Genomic DNA, 18,764 nt, shown 5'->3' on the forward strand with positions numbered 1-18,764 from the left:
AGGCTCATCTTGATAAAAATTTGTGTGATAAGCGGCGCGTCTGTGAAGACTGTGGATTTTTGTACAGGATTCTGAACAAAGATTTCCAACACGTGTGCGGCACAGCGTTTTGCAAAAACTGTCAAGAATATCAAGAGCAGCCACACTTTTGCCACATGAAAGCTAAACCGCGGACCAAACATTTCAAGATAAAGGACAGCAAAACCCTAATATCCTTCGCAGACTTCGAGTCAACCCAAGAAAAAGTGTTCTCGGACGGAGTCACTGAGCATCAAGTTAATTTGGCACAAATCCAGACTGTTTGTGCTGACTGTCGTGATGATGAACTACACTGCGATGAAGACTGTGCCACTTGTGGTCAACGTAGCCACAGCTTTGACTCTTTGGACGATAAGAATGTCAACGTTGTGCGAGAATTTGTCAATTTTTGTGGTACAAGGTGTGCAAGAAAAAATTCAAAAATGGCACCGCGTGAACATATTGTTCTGATGCACTACGGTAGCGGCTATGATGCTGTACTAATATTGAATGAAGTTATGGATAACCCCCATTGGGTCGTCAAAGACGTCATTTTGAGCGGCCGAAAAGCCTTGAAAGTGCATTTATTGCACAAAGCTACTGGCGTGAATGTAAAATTCATAGATTTCTTCAATTTCGTGCCTAAAGCGTTGTCTGCGCTCCCTGAAGCTTTCAAACTACCGGAGAGCAACAAGAAAGGATTTTTCCCGCATTTCTTCAACTGCGTTGAAAACTACAATTACAACAAACAAGTATTGCCAGACCTCAAATACTGGGCTGTGGACACAATGAGTGAAAAAAATCGCAAGAAAGTGACTGAATGGCATGCTGCTGAGAATGCAAGACTAAGCGCAACTGGCGGTTTCTGGAACTTTAAAGAAGAAATAAGAGCTTATTGCGAGATGGATGTGACAATCCTGCGCTTGGCTGCCTCCGAGTTCCGGCGCCAGTTCTTTGCCATGAATGTGGACGCATTCATAGAATGTTTCACATGTGCTTCGCTTTGCGCCCTAGTTTTTCGTCGCAACTTTTACACTGAGAAATCAATTGGGCTGATACCTCACACAGGGTACCGAAGCAGGCAGAGTAAACAAGGCCTTTTGTACCTTTTGTGGCGCGAACACGTCGAAGGACACGAGATTCATCACGCAGGGCGCAACAAAGAGAAATACATTTTGGGCTCGGCAGTGGATGGATATTACGAGACGCCTAAAAGAGAGAAAATAGTTTACGAGTTCTTGGGGTGCTACTTCCATCATTGTCCTCATTGCTACCCTGGAGAAAACAATCGCGATCTGCAGGACAACGGTCGTGGTGACAGTGTAAACACAGGCATGGCGAGACGCATAAACACCGAATTTCGACTGAAATTTTTAAGGCGCAAAGGTTACACTGTGCGTTCCATGTACGGCTGCGAGCTCGAGCGGGAGATTAAAAAAGACCCTGCGCTCTTCAACCGCCTGAAGCAACACCCGTTAATTCAAGAGGAGGCCTTAGTCCCTCGCGACGCCCTCAAAGGTGGGCGCACAAACGTGGCGCGTCTTTACTTCAAAAGGCAAAAAGGGATGCGCATTCGCTATTTGGACTTCACGTCACTGTGAGTATACAACCATATTACAGGCATGTTTGACCGGTTGCCTTACTTAAATATATTTTTTATTTGCTGGCTGTAAATAATCAATTTTAAATTTCACAGCTACCCATTCTGCATGAAATATTTGCGCTATCCTGTGGGACACCCCAAGGTGTTTACCGGAGACGACTGCCCACCGCTGTTGGACATTTTCGGACTCGTTCGGTGTAAAATTCTTCCACCCGGCAACTTAACTTTCCCGGTCCTGCCGACCACCGTAAATGGAAAATTGGTCTGCCATTTATGCAGCAAGTGTGCTCAAGACCAATTGAAACCTGAATGCAAGCACACGGATGAAGAAAGGAGCATCATAGGCACCTGGGCTTCGGTTGAACTTGTGCTCGCGGTCAAATTCGGGTACAAAATAATGGAAATGTACGAGTGCTGGCATTATCCCGAGACTGCCAAGTACGACGGCGTGGGCGAGGAGGGCCTCTTTTCATTGTACATTAACGAAATGTTGAAAAGAAAACAAGAAGCAAGTGATTGGCCTAAAAATGTCATCACAGAGGAGCAAAAACAGGCCTATCTCGAAGAGTATGAGCGAATGGAGCACATCAAACTGGACTACAACAATATATCAAAAAATGAAGTAATCCGCACGGTGACCAAGTTGCTTCTCAATTCACTCTGGGTATGTTTGTTATTGAATTTTAACTATGAAAAGGAGAAATTATAATATTATTCTTATATTGTTAAAGGGGAAATTCGGTCAGAGACTTTCCATGCCTAGAACGGCCATCATTTCAGAACCCCACGAGCTGCTCAAGCTTTTTGCAGCCCCCGATGTGCGCGTGAAATCCCTCTCGGAGGCCGGTTCAAAGGTTATCGTGACGTATGAGGCTGCAGAGGAGGCTCAAGACTCTACATCAACCAATGTTGTCATCGCTGCATTCACCACCGCACACGCCCGCGTCATGCTCTATAACCTACTTTCCACTCTGGGTGACCGCGTGTTGTATTTCGATACTGGTAATTTGTTTAAACTAACTTAATGCTTAAATTATCTTAAATATCTATTTAATTTTAGATAGTGTCATTTACTACGAGGACGAAGACAAGCCTATTCTGAAGTGTGGTAGCGGGCTCGGGGAATTGACAGATGAGATCGAAGGCTTTGGCCCTGGTGCTGAAATTGAGCAGTTTGTAAGCATCGGCCCCAAATCGTACATTCTGGACTTGGGCAAGTATGGAGAAATCCGCAAGTTCAAAGGCATAACACTCAACTGGGGCAACAAAGACAAGACTGACTTCAAGACGATGAAGAGTTTGGTTGACGGCGACTTGGACACGGTGACCATCACGCTTCTCAACAAAATTGAGCGCGGCCGCGACTTTCGCATTTTCACTAGAGCTGAAAGTTACAAAACGAATCGGCTCGTGTGTGACAAGAGAGTTGTGCTCGAGGACTACAAGACGCGTCCCTACGGCAAGAAGGCCAAATGCCCCGAGGTCGTGCCTGATCCAAACATTGTGATTGAAAGTTGGCAGATCCGTTCCTACTTGCATGGTACTTGATGTATTGCTTTGACAAATAAAACTTTGAAAAATATTTCATATTGTCTCTTTTGTAATAGTATTCCTTTTTTTAAACATGTATTTCAATATTTTAAACTATCTGAAGACTAAAGGATGTTTCATATCTATACTCTAAACATTCTTCAGAGTTTTGTACTCTTGTTGAGAGTTTTATCGTATACTCTAATGGGTCATGAAAATCAAATTTTTTTAAATTTCATTTGAAGTTTATTTTTATTTTTTAGCTTGCATTTATTATTACATAGAACCAGCAAGATCGAACTGGCAAAATTGTTTCATCTCCAGGAATGCTCTATACACATCGAGGGTGCTGCCTTCACTAGACACAAAGTACAATTCCTCAAGTCTAACATTTTTTAGAAACTTGTCCAATTGAACCATGTCGGTAAGGTTAGCCTGTTGATTAGCATTGTAAGTCCTGCAGTGCTCAAGCAGCGCATGGTACAAGTTTTGGGCATCATCGCTCCAGGCGTTGATCTCGTCAAACATATGGACCAACAGGTCCAGCATTTCACTGATGTAAGTCCAAGTCGGCTCCTGAATGGTTACTCTGCGGACCTCATTTGTGTTGATTTGAGAGGAAATGGTCACCACGCGTTTCTTGAACTGAGTCTGGAACTCTACAGCAAATTCAGGTCCCAAATTTATGATGTTTTCTCCTTCATTTTGACCATTGAAGTAAGCTTCAATGTACATCATGTTGTCTAATAGAGTTGTGAAAGCGTAATGGGGCAACTTTACGCCAGGCTTCCCCGTTTTAGCCAGAGTGACCGATGGATTGAAATCGTAAGAAGGATCCATAGCAACTATAATTTGTTTGCTGGCTGAACGATTGGCCGGGTACACACAGCGAAGGATATCCCTGGTCTTGTCAAATATTTCATAGTCTGGTTTCACTTTTTTGAAGTTATCAGCAGTGTTCAACTCTGAGAACCTTTTGAGCGAAGGGACTTTGTTTGAATGTGTTTGTTGCTGTTGTTGCTTTTGTTGCTTGTAAAAGTTAGCCGGAGTGTCAGGCGTAGGTCTGCCGAAATATTTTGAAGTAGACGGCCTATTGTCAGAGACATCTCCTCCATGGCTTGAAGCGTTTTGGCCATTGTTGTACATGATGCTTGCAGTACAAAGTTCAGGTGACAAGTGCATCTCGCTCCTGCTCGGCCTTTCTTTATACCATGTATCCCCACCACAATTGAGCTCCTCCCACTATTTAACGAGTCAAAATCCCCTCCACTAATTCAGAAACGGCTTCAGAGACCAATTGGTCATTTTTCTCTAGATTTTGTGTCCAAAACCCCGTATCCAGATTTCTATTTAGTAAACCCATACGTGCGGCCAGGAATAAAATGACATAAAAACCACATACTTCAGAGTGCAATTGCTGGTAACATGTTTTATTGTAGTATAACTGGTTTTTACATATTTTCTTCAGAAACAGGGCATGTTTTTCAACAAACGGTTCATTGCCGTAAGAGTCAAAGTAATACACTGCGCCACGCTTGCTCACATAAATGCCAAGCCAGTGACCCAACACTTTGTCAGCATTTTCACTGTGAACTGCTAAGGCAGCTGGTCTTTTAAATTTCTTTGGTAAACGGTCTGCGGCATAAACTCCAACAAAATGTTTTTCTTTTGCTTCAAGTCGTAGTAATCTCAGCACGGCTTTAAGTTCTCGGCTATCCATTTGGCCAGATACTTGGCGCTCGTCTCTGCGCAGTGAGCCGTGGGCTTAGCGTGGAGTTTGCAAGCAGGTCCTAGGTCTCGACGCACACTGGGGCACCCGTGATCAGTCAAGTCTTCCACTTTTTTGGCAGTGACTTGGGTAAAGTAAAGGGCTTTTTCACGGCCTTTGGTGTAAATTTTGTCGTAATTCAATGTTTCACAGTACAACAGGTAGTGCAGGTCTGAGATATCTACATCTCCACCATACCAGTCCAGATTATGATAGTTTCGTGTAGCCCAGCCAACCAGAACCCGCTCTTTGCGCCTCAATTCACACAATGGTTTTGGTGGCTTTACAAAGTATTTTGAAACTCTCTCAGGCGTTATGACAACAACCTCTTTGGGTATAAACTGCCTCTTCAAACTCTGAAAACCTTGAAGCTCGAGAACGCAAGCCATATTGAGGTGTTGGCTGTAAGAGTGAGCTTTAAATACTGAGCGTTTATTCATATGCTTATTATTTATACAGTTCCCCCTCTACATTTTTTCAGCTGCTGGTAAAAAATTCTGAATCAACAAGCTCCTGGGCCAACTTGTCAAAGGTATTGTTCTGGCCACCCTTCAGAAGCCAATTTAATGAATATTTGGCTATGCGTTTTGCACAGGGGGCCGTGGCTTCTCTGTGGTATTCACAAGCGGGCTCCAAGGTTCCAGGAAAATCGGGGCACAACAGGCTTTTGACATCAAGCACCTCACGTTCAATGTAATTTCTCACACCGCTTTTAAACTTCATCTTTTTTATGACCAAAGGCACGTGTCGTGGATCACAAACGTATACTTTTTCATAGCCTCTTGTATACTTTTCCAAAATATAACCAAGGTCTGATTGCTGATTTACTCCCTCGTTCCACTTGACTTTTGAATATCTTAGGAAGGCAGAGGCTACATAGCTGTGCTCATAGTGAAGTGATGAGAAGGGGAGAACGGGTCTGAAGGTGAAGTGCATCATTACTTTCTTATCCGAACTAGCCAGGGCCAATTCGTGAAGTTGGAATTTGTCATTGACGTCAAAATAACCAAGTAGTGAAGCCACAATGATACTCATTTTTATGCTTGAGTTTTAGGCTTCAGAGTGAGGAGTTGTTGAAGGTGTGAGGCTACTTCTTGTACTGAATGTGAATGTTACGGGAGCGATCCACCTCAACGCAGTCTGGAAATTCTGCATACACAATGAGGTTAACGACACAGGGGAGGGGCTTAGCGAAACCTAGCTCCAGGCGACAACTGCCTTGGTTTTCAACGGAGAGGTGAGATTCACAACTACTTAGATCTCCAGTTAAATCATAGCTGTAAATTGCATAGCCTTTGCCAAAGTCTTCGCGGTCAACGTCAAAACCATCGTCTGTCAGGTGAATGCCCACACCGTAAAAGTTGAACAAAAACGGCAGTATGGTTTTTCCAGTCTCGAAATTTAGCTTGTAAGGTGCAGAGCCCACCGTGCGACCGTTGATACTTAGTGCACTGTAGTTGAGATCAAAATGTTCAAAGTTGAAAGGGCTCTCAGTATAATTGCCTGAGAAAGCACTGTTTTTAACCAAGCCAAAGATAAGTCTCGTGGGGATTCTGTTTAAAAAAACGTTATCCAAACATTTTTGATAAATGTTGGATGAAATAGTGAAGTTAAGCATTTCCACGCGCTTGTAATTATAGCGAACCACGTTGGACTCCAATGTTTTTGCGTGAGCCACAAGAATGCCTGGATTAATGTCAACTTTTCGGACATACAGAACAGATTCTAGAATCTCAATTTGAGGTGCAAATTTCGCGTCTTTGGCTGTCAGCAGAACTAGGCTAGCAGGGTTTCTAACCAGAGTCAACCTTAGATCAATATCATTGATCAGATATTTGTTGACAGCTAGCATGTCACAATGCAATTTTCCAAAAACCTCAACCTCCTTACTCCCCTTAACAAAACCTCCCCTTTTTTTATTTGGTTCTGAACTCAAATCGTTGAATTGGCCTGCAGCATCTTGGTAGAAGAGCGCACTGGTTAAATGCGTTTTCTTAGCCGTTGAATTAAAGTTATACAACAGCTCAATATAGCTGCGATAATGATTCATATGGTTAGAGTTGGACACGGTTGTCTGGTTGAACTCTAGCTTGACGTCAGAAAACATTGTGTTGAGAGTATTATTTGTCAGAGAAAACTCATCCTCATCAGTGAGATCAGCGCCGGTAGCACCATTCGTAACTTTGAATCGTGTGTACAGTAATGTTTTATTCAAATCCAAATAGCTAGAACCCTGTCCTGGTATATAAAATTGAATTGGTCCATCTTTAGTGATGGCTTGCACTGGTTGGAAATTTTGCCAGTCACCACTAAGTACACTTGTTTGTATGAGTGCGGGTGAAAACACATCTAACTCCCCAACCATCAACTCCATATCTTTGGACATATTTAAAAACCAAATATATCTAGTTTGCGAGCACGTCTAGGGGTTTTCTTCTTGGCTTTATTCTTCGTCGCAGAGCTGGTTTTCTTGGCTACCTTTCGTGGTCGCTTTGCACCTTGTGAATGACTGCGAGATGCCACTCTTTTCCTTTTATACCCCATACCCAGCATACTTTGCAACTTTGTTGACGCTTTACCACCTAGATTTGTTCCAGCGGTTGTGACTCGTTCCTTGATACTAGTTTTGAGATCTGCTCCATTGAGAGTGTCTCTAAGCAAACCGACACCAGAGTTAAGAAGCTCAGAACCGAGAGCAGAAGCACCGTTTTTAACGTAAGGCATAATTTTCCTGAAGATATTAGCGAGGAACGAACCGATTCCGTTCCCTCGCTGAAGTTTATATCCCTTAAAAGATCCCCCAACACCCCTACCCTCTGCCTGGGAAGCGTAGTAGGTAAGGTATCGTTCGAACTCATTACTCATTACTGATTTTTCTGAAAAGTAGTATCACCGACAGAGTACCGTGCGTGAATGAAACTTCTTCATTCGTATCGTCTTTTATATAGATATTCAGAAATTCAAGCTTCTTTCGAGCCACAGGTAGAAATACTAGTTTTGAAAACTCAATTTTACGACTGAAACCCTGTTTATATCTTTGAGCATCAGTGTGTACAGTACGCAAAATCCTGCTATGAGTGTTATTTACACGCTGCTCAGCCACCAAGTCAGAACAAATTGTCAAGGTGCTACTCAGGTCCTTCCTCAAGTCAACAGCGATTTCTGACTTTTGGACAATTAAACCACTTATCACCGCTGGCGAGTGATGTACACTTCTAACTAGTGAGCCGTGAGTGGACAAGCGGGGCAAACCAAGTATATCCTTTAGTTTATTGTTCAGTGTGAAGGTGCTCAACACGTCATTCGAATTTATTTCAGAGGTACAAAGGGTGATTCTATTTTTAACATCTAGCTCGCAAGAGATTTTAGGACTCAACTTTTCATTTATTTCATCTACGAGTTCCTTTTCCGTTGAATAATATTTTGACTCTAGCATGGTCACTTGAAAGCCTAAATCCCCGGTGAAGCCAAGCTCACCCGTCTCTGGATCAAGAGATGTTTTTTCCTCCACAACCCTACAGGCTCCTCTGCGTAAATTGAGTAGAGTGCTAGGTATGATAGCTTCAAATAGAGCCACCTCCCACTGTCCTGATAGTTCTAATGTGCGACCCAAATGCACTTTGAAGTTAGATGGTCTGTTGCTGTACTGAAAGTCACAACAACTATCGCTGCTTAAAGTAAGGAAAAATTGTTCGGGACTCATATTTTGTCTAGTTCACTAGCGGCTATGTAGCTATTAAATTTATCACTAAAGCCCAACCACTTGACAAGTAACTTTTTATTTCGACCAGTTCCCTTGGTGCCCACTATTTTCTCAATCCTAAATCTGGTGTCTTTCGATATGTTTATTTTCTGAATTTCTTCTGCGTACCAGGAGCCAGAAATTGATTCACCCTCCCAGTCCACTAGCTCGTAGACAACTGGATCATGTTTTTTGATCTTCACTATTTTAAACACTTCATAAGTCCAATTTGGAAGATACCCTTTGTGCAGTTTATGTTTGGCGGCTGATATTTTCACAAAATCCCCAACTTTTAGTTTTACATCAGTTGCTTCAAGTCCAATTTTACCATAACGGCCTTTGCCAGAGTACAAAAAGTCCCAGACTTCTTTAATATTTTCTGAATTGACCGAGTCTGGTGCTCTCCCTATGGCGGAATGCTTACTGGAATTGTAAGCTGATATTATCTCTGGCAGAACATGAATATATTTTTTCTTGCCAGAATGTGTGAAGAAACGATAGATTCTCTCCTTCAAAGTTCTGATAAAGCGTTCAACCATTGCACATTTTGTTTCTTCGTTGTTTGTTAAAACTTGCTTTACATTGTTTTTTAATAACAGTCCTTTTACTTCACGACCAACAAATTCTAGCCCTTTATCGCTCCTAAAATTGCGAGGAAAACCGGCTCTTTTGAAAATATTTCCAAGTGCTTTAGCCACAGTACTTGATTTTTTATCTTTTATAGCTTCACACCACACCATTTTCGAGAATATGTCTATAACACACAAAATGTATTTATATCCAGAGTTGTGAGAGGAGACGTTTATCATGTCTGCCAAATCAGCTTCGTAATATATTTTGACATTTGAGACAATGTAGCGACCTCTTTTAAATTTTCTTTTAATGGGTTTGTGTTGTGTGTACGCATCTTGGCCCGACAACCATTCTTTTACAACATTTAATGGCAATTTTGAGGCTAGGGCTAATTTAGCTACACTACTGTAGCCGGCCGGATGTCCAATGTCATAGTAAATTTTTGAGAGCGCCTTATTCGTCGTCGGGGCCATCATATGGTTCCCACTTTGAGGTGCGACGAGTAATGGGTTTGCCTCGGGTCGGCTTACCCTTAATATAGTCTTTCAAGGTTTGATTTGAGATGTAGTTCAAGGGGAGATCTATATTTTTTAACAAGTTGGAGAACTCTAACCAACCCTTTGGATTACTTTTCACAGTTCTTTTCAAGGAGGCTTCAATCAGATCCTTAACCAAGCCAATTTTTTTATTTGAAATACTGATCAAGCCATCATTCCCAATTTTCACCTTGCTCGTGCGACTCAAGACTTTGAATAATAGTTTTGCTTTCAAATTTTTAGTTTTAGAACCGAAATTCTCAAAGGTTTCAGAGTCCGCCTGCGGCTGGACCTCAACTTTCATATTACTTGGTTCCACGGGTGGGAGCTCTTCGTTATCCTCATTAAACTCATTTATATATAGAGCAACATCTTTTTTCGACCTTTCTAATTTTGAAAAGTACCGCTGCAAAACTTTGTCGTAAAGCACCCATTTATCAAACTCGTTTAATTTTTTGTCACTTAAAATATTATTCATCTCATTGTCCATTTGAGTGTATGAACCCACAGGCGCAGGGGCTGAGGGCGTTTCGGATTTTATTTGATCCACCGCCTCGTGTGGCACCAGAATCATCTTTTTTCCGTGCAACATTTTTAGGTTAATAAATCAGTAAGCAGCGCTGAAAGTATGGGCTCCAACAATGGAAGTAAAAACCCTCCTGTTTGTCGAACAAGACGTCTCTTTTTTGTTTTGAGGGACGTTTTATTACAAGCAAGAGAGCGAATGATCTTTTTGTGCCGAGAGAGCTTCTTTAACTGAGCATTTGAAAGGGGAACATTGCTTTTTAAAGTATTTTGGGCACACTCGCAAATACATTTTATTAAATCGGGCGCTGCATCTTTCAAAATGTTCAACCTTTGTTTATTGCCACCTTTGGCTAAGCGCCGCAGCACCGCTGAATGGTCATGCACACGTTGACTCATGTTTTTACACTGATTTAATTTATATAAAACACTCTTATTTATGTAAAGTCAGATTGCTGGCCAATTTGCGGGGTACGTAACAGACGTTTTTCTCGCCCGGGAAGATATCCGTTCGCAGTCGATACTCCTCGGGAGTGTTTTGCTTGAAATCACAAAGGAGGTAGCCGTGCGGTCGGGCAGTCGCATCTCGGAAAGCTTCAACTATAAATTTAGAGTTTTCGGGGTCCATTTGTCTGGCGAAATGACCGAACTGCGCGCGATCCCTAGGGTTGTTAAAGAATACCAGGTAGTGTGAGTTCAAGGACATGTCCCTCTGCCCCTTGCCTTGATTAAATATATTTTGAATCAAGTTAAAAATCGATATATTCCGGTGGTGACTGCCCATTGTGAAAAAGGCCGATGTATTTTTATCTGTTTGGCCCATAAGATCATCCAGAATAACTATTTTAGGGCCCGACTTAAGGGTGGTTATTTCGTCAAGAGCAGGGATTCCTTCTATGAAACGAATAGGAGTTTTTATTTGATCTTGCAGAGTCGAATGCATTGCCTGAGAAATTCCGTAACACCAAATAATTTCTTCAATTTTCGTGTCCATCATTTTATCCAAATTTAATAGAAATTTGGTGACCCATTGCGTTTTTCCGGCCCCCGTTACGCCCCCGACCGTACAATTAAAAGGATGAGACCAGGGCAGCGTCATTTTGATTAATAAACTAAACGTTCAGATTCCCTACTTTATATACTAATTTTGTTCACTAGACAACGACAGCTTTTATATCTTTTTTCTCATTAAATATATTTTGTTTTTATTTCTAATATGCATGTTTTAATTATTTTTCTTGAAAATATTTCGCGTTTTTTTCATATAATATTTATAAGTTATTTCCATCCAGAACTTTCCGTTCCGAGCGCGCCGCCGGGAGAGAATCGGCCGCTTAATCAGGAGTGAACCTGCAACGTTCGTTATGTAGGAGAACATTTTTCTAAGTACTCGTGGTCGAATCCCAGTATTATTTTGGTCTCTTTTTCATACAACAATTTTTAAGTTTTATTTCAAAGTCCAAAACACAGCCAGGAGGGTTCTCGGTTAATATCGGGAGTGAACCAACGTTCGTAATATAGGAGAAAATTTTCTAAGTCCCCCGTGGTCGATTCCCAATATTATTTTGGTTATTCCTCAGTATATACTACTTGCCTATTTCAAAAAAATTTCAAATTAAAAAACCTTTCTTATTTATAACAATGATTTTTTTATTTGTAATATTTGAAAATGTTCATTGAGTTTTCTAATTTTTTTCTTCTCTTAAATTTAGCTAATACATTTGTTTTTGTTCATTTCCCCTGAATTTTTATAGCTTTCATAATTAATTAAGTGCCATCAAATGAACGTGAGGTTACAACACATGTTACAAATTGCTCCATTAAAGGAATGAGCGGCCCCCTTCGGCTGCTGCACTCGGGAGTTTTTACCGCAGGGGTGCGAGGAACAAGAAGTGCAACAGTTGTTGGCACCGATGTGCCGTCAGCTGATTCGCGCGACTGGGTGTTTGTCGGCTGATTGTGAGTGGGTGGGTGGCATTCAATTACGTTATTATTTATCCGGCCGGCGGCGAGGCTAATTAATCCGGCCATTGAAATAGCTCCCCACTTTGCGGTCAACCGAAAAGCCGGCTGGATGCTGCTGGATGTGGAGCAAACTCGGCAGCATGAGAAATCAATATACAAGGCTGACTCACCACCGCTGTTTCTCACAATTTCGCAATCGGTTTAATGCTGCAGGATTTGCACTGTTTGGCGTTTTTATTGGCCTTAGGGGCTGCGAGCAGGTAATTTTGGTGAAACAGGTCCATGATAAGGGATCTGGAGATGCGTGACTCATCCTTGGGCACACAACTCGATAAAATTAGTCTCCTTATCACGAGAGTGCTTTGCTTGTTTGTGTGCCAACTTTTGGTTCTCAGTGTTGGTTTTCGCTGCTGATTGCCGGCGGGAGTTTTAATTAATTTCATCGGTGGAGGGACGGATCGGGACAAGTTGATTCCTGGAACACTTCACTCTCGTTGATTAATTAGGGGATTGACGAAGGTGAAACGAGAGTCCCAAAATATAGTTATGATTGCTGATTTAAAAAAAAAGTACAATAAATATGGATTAAACAATATCTTTTAATTGACTGAAAGATGTACATATATAAATAGGCCTGAACATTTTAACTCATTTATTAATTATTATTTTAAAAACATACAAGTTTAAAATATTTTTACTTTATTCTCAAATTTAAATAAATATTTTATTTCATAAATTTCATTATATAAGTTTTTATCATTAATTTATTTTTCCATATTTTTAAACTAGAAGAAAATCGAGTTTTATTTGTACAATTTTAGTTTCCTGTGTTATAAAATGAGTTTACACTCTAGATTGGGTCTCAATGTTTCACACCGAATTGCGAAAAGTCAATTTAATTTCGCAAAGGGCACATACGGGTCGCAGGAAATTGATTATCGATCAAAAAGTGCGCGCTGCAGGGCGACTATTAAACATTTCTCCGCATCGTTTTTGAGCTCCAACAAAACTGCTGTGCGTTTTTATATTATTTTCAGCGTGACACATATGGCATGTTCGCAGTCACATCAGCACAAAAATTATTGCCGATGGGAGATCCACGCGCACAAATGTACATTGCGTGCCGCACAATGAAATTTATTATCGCCGGCTGTTGGAAATAGATTTGAGGCAGACATGCAGATGCACTTTGAGCCAAGGCTATATTTATTGAATGGGAAAAGAGGTGATTTCGAATATTTTTCCTTTTGCTGAAAATAGAATGCTGGAGAAGCACTTCTCCTCTACTTGGTTCGCTCTCGCATTTCACATTGATAAATTTTGCCTGAAGTGGGTTTGGGTCGGCGTGTTTGCTCTGGGAATGCACGCAGATGATGCATTGAGGGACATCAGATACGGCGTTTTATTGCCTTTAATACTCTTGTTACACTTTTATTATCACGCGTTATGGGCGCCGAGGCTGGACCAACCACACCTACGCCGCCGTAAAAGGCACCAATAATAAAATCAAACAACACGAGACACCTTTCCAGAGTCGTTTAAAGACTTTTTTTATGCTCCCCGAGCCTGCTTTAACATTTTATTCAAATGTCACCGGTGGAACGTGGAGGAAAATCAACATGGAAAAAGTATTCAGTTTCCGTGTAAGAAAAAATCCAGTCAAAAGATGACGGAAAGGGTGGCACACATGAATAATGAATCGATCCTAAAATGCCTTCAGGCTTTGTTGCCTTAAAATTTCGCACGGGTCGTTAAATATTAGACGACGGGAGACGCGGAAATGAGGCAGAAATCTTTGAAAAGCGGAGCCAAGTAAATTTTGGTTTATGCTTGTTGTTTATTCGAGGGAGTCGGTTTAGATGTCAAGACGGCAGGTGCAATTTGTTTGGGATTTTGGCCGTCTGTCAAAGATTTTGAGCCGGATAGACACGGAGAGAAAGAGCTTTCAACTTCGGAGACCACACAGTCTCAGTGGACATCAGAGTAAAACATCCTTTGGGTAGATGTTGTTTGTATTTAATTGGATTCTAGGCAGATAATTTTAATTCTATTTTCTAACGGTGAAATTGTACTCTTTTTAAAAAATTCAATATTTGAATAATTCTTTAATCAAAAACTTAGTTTCCATTATTAATTAATAATTGAATTTATTAAAATTAATCTCATTAATTGAGAAACAAAAATAATGAAAATAAATCACTTTAAGTATTTTACATATTTTATAACTTTCATATTTCCTTTTGTCAAGATTAGATTAGACCGGAACTAGGGTAACGATGCTACTGAACATCCCCATCAAGCGCATTCAAGGTCGGAATTTTCAACAAAAGCTGACGCGTCCACCATCGATCGTGTGTTGCGGCCTTGCAAATTTGAAGCATTGAATGGCAACGATGATTGCACTCCGCCGAATGATAAAATATGAATGAGCAGACCGGCTTTGCATCTGACAAGATCCGCAAAGGAGCTTTCGATATCAATAGGGCGCTCTCACTTTGTACTTTCGGTGCGAAAGTGAGAGACGCGGCTCCTTTAATATCGATCTTGGCGCTGCACGCACTGAGAAGGAATTGCGCGCAGTTGCGTCAACTCTCTTCCGAATCGCCCACGCTCGACTCGATTAATCAAATTAGCATTTTGATGGCCAAACGCTCAATTAGTGCGCGTCGAAATCAATCAGTTTGTGTGCCTTCATTTGCGTTTCAAGGTTCTTTCCCGCAGACCTGCCGGCTTCTTTATCTGCTTTAATTGCCAGGCCCCCTTGTTTGCTTTTCTTCCCAGTCAGGTCACTTGCGATAATAAAGTGGAAAACGGAAACATTTCACTTCTTGGGGAATAAAATTGGGCAGAAAAAAATATAACATTTTTTAACAAGCAATTTGGAGAATTTTTTCAATTGTGTAATTTTTTTATATTTCAGAGCCAATTAATTAATTAAAACCTTCAATGAAATATTAAAAACATCACAGAAATTCTTGAATTAAAATAAAAAAGTTATGAAACATTCAGTGTTTTGAATTTTCCAAATTGCATTAAAAATGCTCTCAGAACCTCATGGATTTTGAGTGTGCCAGAATAGTTTGACGAATTGTTTTAACCAACTGGAATTTCTATAATTTCAAAAATAATTTTTTTAATCAGGGTTTGTTTTCCTTTTTTCCCAAAAATCTTTATCTATATAATTTAATTTTCTTTTAATTTATAGTTTTTTCAAAATTTATTTAAATTTTCTTGAAACTAAAGTCTGCGCCTTTTTGTGGCTTTCGGATGAACAGAATAAAGCACCGTATTGTATTATTTCTGCATAAAAATCATCAAAAGCTTCTATTCAATCATCTTTTCATAGGAAATTTTAAAAAAGGGTCCTGTGATCCGCTTCTATTCAATCATCTTTTCATAGGAAATTTTAAAAAAGGGTCCTGTGATCCGGTAGAGCACCGGCTGCGGGCAATAAAAGCCAAAATTTCCCACTGAACAAAATTTGATATATTGCCATAAATCTGTCTCTCACCAGACAAAGTTGATGAGGAACATCCTGTGCAGTTCATCCAGGTACTTCATGCGTCCGAGAGTGGCGTGTGGTGGCACCCACGTGGGTGTCAGTCACCAACAGCAGGTATATCGAGCGGGCGAGCTCGGAGCGCGCTCTGGCTGGTGTTGCCGCCGCGGCCGCTGACAATCAACTAAGCTGTGACCCTCTGCTCTCGCCTGCTCTCCTGTGTTCTCCGACGCTCACCAGACACGGACCCGCCCCCTCCCACGCTACAGCACTGTGTGGCTCGGCCGAAATAATAGTACGGTATGGTCAGCGAGCAAACTTTGTTTTATGGCCAGCGGAGAGAAAGAGGCGAAATTTATTACGAGGTTGCTCGCTGGCTGGCTACCCGGCGAGGAAGAAATAAAATGAAAAAAATTGGCACCGGCGCGAAATGTGAACAAACGACCCCGGCAGCCCCGCAGAGTTAATTCAATTACGCCGATTCCTGGTGTTGTTACGACCGCACTTGTTGTTTGCTCCTAAAACCGCAAAGTGCAATGCTTTTCGCGCAGTGGGTGCAAAATACAAAAGCAAAATCAACAATCACACGAAGCAATGGATTCAAACAAAGTTATTATCAGATGAATTGGATGAATTGACTATTTATGCAAAAATGTTTTATATTCACATGTAAAAAATTAGACTAAAATGGAAATTTGAATAAATAAACAAAAAAATTATTTTTAATTTAATCTTTGAGGTGATAAGAACCAAAATTAGTCAACCGAGGCTCACTGCGGCGAATGGTTTCTTTATCATCTCTGAAGTTTTAGCAAAATTCTTGCATGCGGTCTTGCCGTTTTGTCCAACAATTTCTATTTTTTAAGTAAATTTTTGTCAACAATTTAATGTAAACAATGTATTGTAGCAATGTGGACAAATTATTAATCTGGAATTGTAATTTTAATAAAGAAGAAAAATTATATTGTAGTTTTTTCATGCAAGGACAGTTTTATAATTGAGTCAAAATCTGTTTGTTAATCAATAAAATAAATTTAAAAAATTTAAAAATGAAAGTATTGTTTATTTCCATTTAATTCTATAGAAACTAAATATTCAAAAATATATTTTTTTATTTTATAAATGATTGCTTTAAATGTCAATAAAATTGACATGAGTTTGCCAAAAAAAATTTATAATTTGTATATTTTTTCTTTTCAAAAAAATACTGGCACTAAAAATTTATTAATAACAGTAAGAGCCCTACTTTTTACCAAACCAAAACAACAATATCTCTACAAATCATTGTTGTAAAAGATGTCCCTATTTCAAGACGCTCTTGTAAAATTTAGCTACCCCACAAACACGCCGGCAGCAATCCTTGCGATAGAAGGAAAAAAGCAGCGAAAACAGCAACAATATTTCAGCCTTTATCAGCAGCTCTTCCAGCTAAATTGATTCTGCGAAAAGAACTCCCCTCGGGCAGGGTGCGCAGCGCGATGCCAGGGGCCGATAAGATGATAAAAGCTCCATGGTTGCGCCGTTCTCCGCCGAATTTATTAAACAGGCGTTATGACTCGCGGTGCAGTTTACAAATATAGCCCGACGGTCCAATAAACAAAATAAAAAGCGCAGGGGAGCAAAACGTCTTGCAACTTTCCCATCAGCGGACAGGCATTTAATTAGAGGAAGCGATCGATATTTGTGTGGCAGCAAATCACCTTTGGAGCAGTGCTGAGAAATACCATCACCCGCTCGAATGGATCGGCCAACTTTTTCCGGCACCCTTGGAGGTGGGCCAATCACATTGTTTCTTTTTCCATTCCAATTGCGTTTGGCAAGAAAGGGGAGAGTCTTAATGCGTGTTTCACAAGCAAATGGAAAGTGATGGAAGAACACTCTAAAATATTTCAAATTTGAGAATAAAATGTGAAACTTTTCCCGAGATGAAAATACTCTCGCTTAATAAGTTCCTTAGCTAATGAATGACAATAAGAAAACATATTTATCTCGGCTGACTATATTTAATTTATTTATTTTTGATTTAACAACAATTAATTAAATTCTTAAAGCACATTTCCATTGCTTATTAGTTCTTACAGGATATTTAAAAAGTTTTTTCTGCATTTCAAAAATAAATCTTAATTAAGATTGAGCTTATTTTTTAAATCATTGTATAAACAGTTTCCTGATTTTTGAGTGAAACAATTTGTCCATATTCATTACAACTATTCAAAACATTTAAGAAAACAAAATTTCCAATGAATTTTTATTTGCAGAATTTTCTCAAATTACGTCATTGATTGTCAGACTTCCAGACATAGACAAATCGCTTCAGTAATTGCAGCTTTGTAGCTTTTTTCTCTCTTTTTGTTGTTCCGTTAAGTCCGTGCTGCCAGTGACAAACGAAAACAAGCACTCCGCGTGTCAGTCGCTCGGAGTAATTAAGTTTAAGCATTCAGGGTGACGTCACCCTATATAGGGTTGATGAACACTTGGCTTCCCGTCGGTATGTGCGCGAAGTTCCTACTCTCGAAATAAATCAAGTCGAGAGAGGCGTCAAGTGTGAAATCTGCGAGTGATCTAATTATCACTCACTCCAGCCAAAATGAATTTTTGCGGCTGCCCGCGCCGAAAGTCGTCCAAAAGTCACGCCAAGATCGAATTGGGTGCGTGACACACGCTTCGTCACATCTCCAAAGTCAATTACATATACAGCGTTCAAATCGAACAACTGCTAAAATTGTACTCACCACACTGACACACCGAAAATAACAAAATGTCACTCACCTGGAACAGAAAGAAAAGGAATTGTTAATTTTTTTGTCAATTGAAATAATATTTCCAATTAAAAAAAAAATAAATACAAATTGCATGTTAAATTTTTAATTATAGAAATAAGTTTTTATATAGATTAAGAAAAAATTAATAAGCGGTATTGGAATTTCATTTTTATTATCCTCCAAATATTGACAAATTTCACTGCCCTAGCCAACAATTCTGCAGTCACGATGGCGAGCAAGAAT

The 18,764-nt window shown here is 40.2% G+C and overlaps 1 protein-coding gene across 2 annotated transcripts in view; it reads right to left on the bottom strand.

Annotated features, from left to right (window-relative positions):
- LOC132203017 (MOB kinase activator-like 2) overlaps positions 1 to 18,764 on the bottom strand; it is a 96,414-nt gene that overhangs the window by 64,515 nt on the left and 13,135 nt on the right. Inside the window, exon 1 of one of the 2 annotated variants that reach the window (XM_059630439.1) lies at positions 15,772 to 15,926. The exons of the other annotated variant lie outside the window; for it this stretch is intronic. Within the exon in view, the coding sequence (XP_059486422.1) occupies positions 15,772 to 15,821 (50 nt within the window). The 5' untranslated portion in view covers positions 15,822 to 15,926. Of the gene's footprint in view, positions 1 to 15,771; positions 15,927 to 18,764 lie in introns of those variants that run through there. 2 annotated transcript variants of the gene reach the window in all.

Source organism: Neocloeon triangulifer, unplaced genomic scaffold (genome assembly GCF_031216515.1).
Source record: "Neocloeon triangulifer isolate White Clay Creek 2 clone unplaced genomic scaffold, ASM3121651v1 ptg000017l, whole genome shotgun sequence".
NCBI classification, from domain to species: Eukaryota; Metazoa; Arthropoda; class Insecta; order Ephemeroptera; family Baetidae; genus Neocloeon; species Neocloeon triangulifer.